This window comes from Pipistrellus kuhlii, unplaced genomic scaffold (genome assembly GCF_014108245.1).
Source record: "Pipistrellus kuhlii isolate mPipKuh1 unplaced genomic scaffold, mPipKuh1.p scaffold_m20_p_123, whole genome shotgun sequence".
Taxonomy (NCBI): domain Eukaryota; kingdom Metazoa; phylum Chordata; class Mammalia; order Chiroptera; family Vespertilionidae; genus Pipistrellus; species Pipistrellus kuhlii.
The window spans coordinates 370008-377500 of record NW_023425431.1 but is presented as its reverse complement, the minus strand read 5'-3'; the positions used below and the strand labels follow the sequence as shown (position 1 = coordinate 377500).

Here is a 7493-nt window from a genome sequence, read left to right as displayed (position 1 = left end):
TTCCCCCTAAAATTTTAAATTATATATTATATTATATTATATTATATTATATTATATTATATTATATTGATTTTTTTTACAGAGAGGAAGGGAGAGGGAGAGAGAGTTAGAAACATCGATGAGAGAGAAACATCCATCAGCGGCCTCCTGCACATCCGCCACTGGAGATTTGCTGCAACCAACGTACATGCCCTTGACGGGAACTGAACATGGGACCCTTCAGTCCTCAGACTGACACTCCATCCACTGAGCCACACCTATTAGGGCTGGGCCTTTCTCCTTAGAGGGAGCCTTACTGGCCTCACCACGGGGTCTGCGATGGTCACTAGGGTGGGAGTTGACTGGCCCACTTTCTCCAGTGTCCCCTCTAACGCCGCCCCCACATCCCTCCCGCCCACACAGACCGGAAGGCACCAACTGGCGCCTCTGCTGGTGGGAGGAGCTCTGCTCGGCGCTGTCCCAGCAGAACCTGGAGGCCCTGTCCCTGACCAACAGCGTCGTGGAGCTGGACGCCGTGCAGGCCCTGGCCGCCGCCCTGGACAGCCCCGGCTGCAGACTGCACACTCTGAGGTGAGCAGCCCCAGCCTGGTCCCCCGGGGCCGCCTCGAGGGGCACACGGTGCGTTCTGCTGTGACACCCGCCCCTCAGAGAGTCACCAAAACGGTGATTCCTCGTGCTTGGTGAGCTGGGGTGTCGTCCCATCCATGCACCAGAAGGTTGGGGGTTCGATTCCCGGTCGGTTGGTCGGTCAGTCAGGGTGTATGCAGGGGGCCCTCTCTCACCGCGTCTGGTGGGTGGTGAGGAAGCAAAGCTTCTCTCTCTCGGCAAACGCCATGCAGATAACGGCGTGAACTGTCCTCCCTGAGGGGGGCATCGGATCCCCCAAGAACTGATCCATCTCACACCTGCAAGGTTGTGCCCTTTGACCATCATCTCCCCCCCACCCCCATTCCCGGTAACCACCCTTCTGGTCTCCGGTCTGACGTTTCCTGCAGCTGGAAAAGGACAATGAGGTGGTAATACCCTAGGCCAGTGGTCGGCAAACTCATGAGTGCATAGAGCCAAATGTCAACAGGACAACGATGGACATTTCTTTCTTTAAAAAAAAAATAATAATTTTTTTTTTTTAGTGATTTTTTTACAAAGAGGAAGGGAGAGGGGTAGAGAGATAGAAGCCTTGATGAGAGAGAAACATCGATCAGCTGCCTCCTGCACACCCCCTACTGGGGATGTGCCTGCAACCAAGGTACATGCCCTTGACCAGAATCGAATCCAGGACCCCTCAGTCCGCAGGCCGAAGCTCTATCCACTGAGCCACACCGGTTTCGGCTCAGACTCTATCTTTAGAGCCAATGGTTGGAGAGCCGGTGTTGGCCCCAAGGGTGCATCCCCCCGTTTCCGCTGATAACTCATCGCCAGGGTCCGGGGCGGGGGAAGGTGCAGGCGACCCGGAGCCGCCCTGCGGGGGGAGGTGGAGGGGGTCTGTGGGCGCCGGCTCCCCGGGGATCTGAGTCCCGACGTCCATGTGGCCCCCAGGTTGGAAGGCTGCTGGTTCGCCCCGGGAGGTTTGCTGGAGTTAGCCAGGGACCTCTCACGGAACCTGAGGCTGAAGACGCTGTTGGTACGGAGGGTGCGCCTGGAGGACGCCGAGGCCTCTTTCCTGGCCGAGGCCCAGTGGGAGAGGCTGGCGTGAGTGCTGTTCTTTTTTTTTTTTAACTATATTTTAGCCGAAACTGGTTTGGCTCAGTGGTAGAGCTTCGGTCTGTGGACTGAAGGGTTCCAGGTTCAATTCCAGTCAGGGGCATGTACGTTGGTTGCGGGCACATCCCCAGTAGGGGGTGTGCAAGAGGCTGATTTGCATACTCACTCCTGATTGGCTGGTGGGCATTGCTAAGGTGCGGTTAATTTGCATCTTACTCTTTCATTAGTGTAGATATTAGATATTATTATATATATTATTATATATATTATTATATACATTAGATTTTATATATATATATATATATATATATATATATATATATATATTAGCCTATATAATGAAAGCCTAATGTGCTAAGTGTCTGGTTGACCAGTCGGCCGTTCAGCCAACCAAAGCGCGTCATGTGCTGATGACATGCTAAGGCTGCTCAACTGCTCGCTATGATGTGCACTCACCACCAGGGGGCAGATGCTCCAACCAGTAGGTTAGCTTGGTGCTGGAATCAGGCCAATCAGGACGGAGTGAGATGAGCTGGACACACCCTGGAGCCCTCCCGTGGTCTCTCCCTGCTGGCCAACCTCCCACATCGCTCCCCATCCCGATTGTGCACCCATGGGGTCCCTCGGCCTGGCCTGCACCCTCTCGCAATCTGGGACCCCTCATGGGGTGTCAGAGAGCCGGGTTCAGCCCGATCCCACAGGCCAGGCCGAGGGACCCCACTGGTGCACAAATTCATGCACTGGGCCTCTAGTATGTATTATGTATATATTATATATTATATCACATATAATGTAGTATATAGTATTATATATATAACGAATTACATATAATATATCCTATATCATAGTGCTATGTATAACCTATAGTTATATATTATTTATAATTATGTATTGTTTATTTTATATCTTTAATGTAAATGTCATATAGATAGATGATAGATAGATATAATGCAGTTATGCCTACTAGTGTGGCTTAGTGTTTGAGTTTTGACCCCTGAACCGAGAGGTCCCTGGTTCGATTCCTGGACAAGACACATGCCTGACTTTCAGGCTCGATCCCTGATGGGGGGCATGCAGGAGGCAGCTGGCTGATGATTCGCTCTCATCGACGTCACTCTCTCTCTCTCTCTCCCTCTCCCTTCCTCCCTCTCTGAAATCAGTAAAAGTGTATTTCTGAGAAGCCCACCCGGCGGTGGGCAAGCAGTGAGCGGCCTCCCTCTGTGTCCGCCCCAGGCTGGAGTGCTGTGACCACAAGCTGCTCTCCCACCAGAGCCTCATCCTCCCTCTCCGCAGCAACCACAGGCTGACCCACCTGAGCCTGGCCGAGAACGCCCTGAGCTACCACGGCGCCCGGGACCTGTGGTGCGCCCTGCAGAAAGCCCGGTGCCCGCTGCAGAGGCTCGTGTGAGTCCAGGGGCTCTGCCCCGATAGGATAATGCATATCATAATAACGTATATAATAGCATATATAATAACGTATATAATAATGTATACAGGGCGTACAGCACAGCGCGGGGAACAGAGGCACAACCCCTCTCTCTCTCTCTCTCTCTCTCTCTCTCTCTCTCTCTCTCTCCATATATAGATAGATAGATAGATAGATAGATAAAAGCCTAATGTGCTAACTGCCCCTCCCACTGTTCGATGGCTTGAGCAGTCGCTATGATGCACACTGACCACCAGGGGGCAGACACCTGATTGATAAGTTAGCTTGCTGCTGGGTCTGGCTGGTTGGGACTGGGTGAGATGGGGCCGGACATGCCCTGGAGCCCTTCCCTAGCCAGGGTGGAGTCCCAGATTGCCAGAGGGCACAGACAGGCCAAGGGACCCCACCGGTACACAAATTCGTCCCCTGAGCCTCTAGTATTATAGTAACGAGGGATGGGACCAGGTGGGGACTAGACTTATTAGGGGGTCCCCTTGCTAAGTTACATACATGTCTAATCATTATGTGATACCCCTGAAACGGATATAATATGGAATGTCAACTGTCATTGAAAAATAAGTCTTTTTAAAAAATGTATTTTATTGATTTTTTACAGAGAGAAAGAGAGAGGTATAGAGAGTTAGAAACATCGATGAGAGATACATCGATCAGCTGCCTCTTGCACACCCCCTACCGGGGATGTGCCTACAACCAAGGTACATGCCCTTGACCGGAATCAGTCCGCAGACCGACGCTCTATCCACTGAGTCAAACCGGTTTCAGCAGTCTTTTCTTTTTTTTTCTTTTTTTAAGTTGGCTGGCCCTGCCAGTATGGGTCAGTGGTTAGAGTGTTGACCCAAACACCAAAGGGTCACAGGTTTGATTCCTGCTCCAGGACATGTATCTAGGTTGCAGGTTTGATCCCTGGCCTGGCCTGGGTGCATGTGGGAGGCAACCAATTGATGTGTCTCTCTCACATCAATGTTTTTCTCTCTCTCTTCCTCTACTCTCTAACAACAACAACAACAACAAAAATCAATGGAAAAACATCCTGGGGTGAGGATTAGCTACAATGACAAAAAGCACCTCAAACCTACGGACACTTTTTAGTATCCCCAAAGAAGCAGGAAATGGGGCCACTGCTTTGGGACAATCGTCTCACGGCTCCTAAAAGGGCAAAACGTACAACGTACGAGTCAGCAGCTCCACCCCTAGGTACTCACGCCGGAGAAATGGAAACCTGAGTCTGTACCAGGATGTGCACACAGCTGGTCACAGCTGCATCGGTCATGGCCGCCCACACGTGCAAGCAAGCCAAGGGCCCCTTGGCTGGTGGACGGGCAAACAAAGTGGAATAGTATTGGGTCGTGAAAAAGAACCAAGAGCCGAGAAGTGCCACGGTGTGCGTGAATCTTAGAAATAGTATGATCTGTGAGGGAAGCCAGGCCACACAGACCACAGGGTCCATGACCCCATGCACACTGAGTGGCCAGATTATGATGATCTCTGAACGCATAATTTGGCCATTCAATGTGTGTGTGTATGTGTGTGTGTGTGTGTGTGTGTGTGTGTGTGTATACATGAATCCGTGCATGGGTGGGGTCCGGCCAGCCTGGCCAGGGACAAGAAACATGGGCAGTTGGCCAGCCTGCCTGCTGATAGAACTCCTGGTCAAGGGGACAATTTGCACATTAGCCTTTTATTCTACAGGATATACACTGAGTGACCAGATTATTAGGCGTTCAGAGGTCATCATCATCTGGCCACTCAGTGTATATATCACGCGTCCAGAGCTAGCAAATCTGTCACTCGTCAGTGAACATGGGGGGCGTAGACATTCTTTCTGACTGATGTTTCGGGATTGCTAGGATATGTTTCCAGAAGTGGGATCAAACGGCAGTTCCATTTTTTTAAAATTTTTTATTTGAGGGTTAGTTCCATTTTTGAGGAAACTCCATAGTGTGTTCGGCAGTGTCTGCAGTAGTCTGCATTCCCACCAGCAGTGCACGATAGTGGAAGGGTGTGTGGGATGGCTCTTCCCTCCTTTGTTCCCTCCGCAGGCTGAGGAGCTGCAGCCTGACCGCCAGCTGCTGCTGGGAGGCGGCCCGCACGCTGGTCCGGATCGCCACCCTGCGGAGCCTGGACCTCAGCTTCAACCGGCTGATGGACGAGGGGCTGGCCCTGTTCTGCGAGGCCCTGCAGGACTGGGACTCCGGGCTCCAGGTGCTCGAGTGAGTGGTTCCCCCACCCCCACCTTCACCCCCCCCATCCCCATCCCTGCTGTGAGACCAGAGCATCCCGACATCCCCCCCCTGAAAGGTCCCAGATTGTGAGAGGGCACAGGCCAGGCTGAGGGACCCCCATAGTGCAGATGGGGGCTGGGGAGGGACTGCGTGAGGGCTCCAGGGCGTATCCAGCCTGTCTTGCTCAGTCCCAATCCACCAGACCCCAGCAGCAAGCTAACCTACCGGTTGGAGTGTCTGCCCCCCTGGTGGTCAGGGCACATCATAGCAGTCAAATAGCCTTAGCATATTATAAGTTTATTATGCTTTGATTGGTTGAACAGCCAACTGGTCAACCAGACACTTAACATATTAGGCTTTTATTATATAGGATATATCTTTATTGATTTCAGAGAGGAAGGAAGAGGGAGGGAGGGAGGGAGAGAGAGAGAGAGAGAGAGAGAAACATCAACGATGAGAGAGAATTATGGATTGGCTGTCTCCTGCATGCCCCCCTACTGGGGATCAATCCTGCAAATCGGGCATGTGTCCTGACTGGGAATGGAACTGTGACCTCCTGGCTCATAGGTAGACGCTCCACCACTGAGCCACACCGTTGCTTCTTGTGTATTCCCTGAGGATCAAACCTGCAACCTAGGATGACACTCTAAGCAACTAAGCTCCCCACCAGGGCAGCATTCAATTTTTGAAGGATAGACACGGAGTGGCCAGACGATGATGATGATCTCTGAACACATAATAACCTGGCCACTCAGTGTAAATCCTGTAGAATAAAAGGCTAATATGCAAACTGTCCCCTTGACCAGGAGTTTGACCAGCAGGCAAGCCAGCCAATCACCCATGTCCCCTCCCCCTGGCCAGGCTGGCTGGACCCCACCCATGCACGGATTCATGCTCCGAGCCTCCTATATAATAATCTGAGATCATAATCATCTGGCCACTCAGTGTAGATGGCTCATACCATCGTGGAGTTAGGGATGGCATAGCCCACTCTGAATAACACACAAAGCAACGGACCCAACACCTCAGCATACATTTTGGGGGAGGGGCCCACCCGGAGTGAGCTTTCCGGGCAGGACCATTGTCCGGCTGAGGCCTCAGGCGTGGGCATGGGGACGCTCCAGCCGCCTGTGTCCGCCCGCAGGCTGGAGCGATGCTCCCTCACCACCTACTGCGACCAGGCCCTGGCCCACCTGCTCTGCACCCTCCAGGGCCTGAGGCACCTGGACCTGAGCAGGAACCAGCTGGGGCTCCGGACCATCCAGCGCCTGCATGAGACCTTCCACTGGCGGGCGCGGGCCACGAGAGTCGTCCTGTGAGTGTCCGGGGGACCTCCGCCCCTTCCTCCTCCTCTTCCTCCTTTCCCTCCCCCTCCCCCTTTTCCTCCTCCCCCTTCTCCCCTTCCTCCTCCTCTTCCTCCTTTCCCTCCCCCTCCCCCTTTTCCTCCTCCCCCTTCTCCCCTTCCTCCTCCTCTTCCTCCCTCTCCTCCCCTTCCTCCCCTCCCTCCCCCTCCTCCTCCCCCTCCCCCTTTTCCTCCTCCTCCTCCTCCCCCTTTTCCTCCTCCTCCTCCCCCTTTTCCTCCTCCTCCTCCTCCCCCTTTTCCTCCTCCTCCTCCCCTGTTTCCTCCTCCTTCCCCTTTTCCTCCTCCTCCTCCTCCTCCTCCCCCCCTTTTTCCTCCTCCTCCTTCTCCTCTTTCTCCTCCTCCTCCTCCTCCTGCTCCTCCTCCTCCTCCTGCTCCTCTTCCTCCCCTCTGCAGGGACAGACCGGGGTCGCCCTGGGCCCCTTCTGCAGGGACAGACGCGGGATCTCCCTGAGCGCCCCCCCCCCCCTGCAGGGACAGACCCGGGGTCTCCCTGGGCCCCTCTGCAGGGACAGACCCAGGGTCTCCCTGGGCCCCTCTGCAGGGTCTCTCTCTCCCCCAGAGGCGGGCCTGCCCTCTGTCCCCTCCGGGCGGACCCAGAGCCCTGTCTTCCCGCAGGGAGCGGAAGCCTCCGCGCAGGGTGCACTTGGCGCTGCGGCTGGAGGGGCCGCCGGTGGACGGCGCGGTGCTGAGGATCCTGCAGGACCTGGAGGAGGGCTCCTTCCCGGGGCCGCACGCGGGGGCGGGCCCCCCGACGCCCTGA

The 7493-nt window shown here is 54.4% G+C and overlaps 1 protein-coding gene across 1 annotated transcript in view; it reads left to right on the top strand.

Annotated features, from left to right (window-relative positions):
• The window catches only part of NLRP8 (NLR family pyrin domain containing 8), an 11751-nt gene extending 4258 nt beyond the window's left edge, over positions 1 to 7493 (top strand). Inside the window, exons 4-9 of the mRNA XM_036434459.1 lie at positions 403 to 570; positions 1537 to 1689; positions 2935 to 3105; positions 5188 to 5358; positions 6515 to 6685; positions 7349 to 7493. Of these exons, the coding sequence (XP_036290352.1) occupies positions 403 to 570; positions 1537 to 1689; positions 2935 to 3105; positions 5188 to 5358; positions 6515 to 6685; positions 7349 to 7493 (979 nt within the window). The remainder of the gene's footprint in view (positions 1 to 402; positions 571 to 1536; positions 1690 to 2934; positions 3106 to 5187; positions 5359 to 6514; positions 6686 to 7348) is intronic.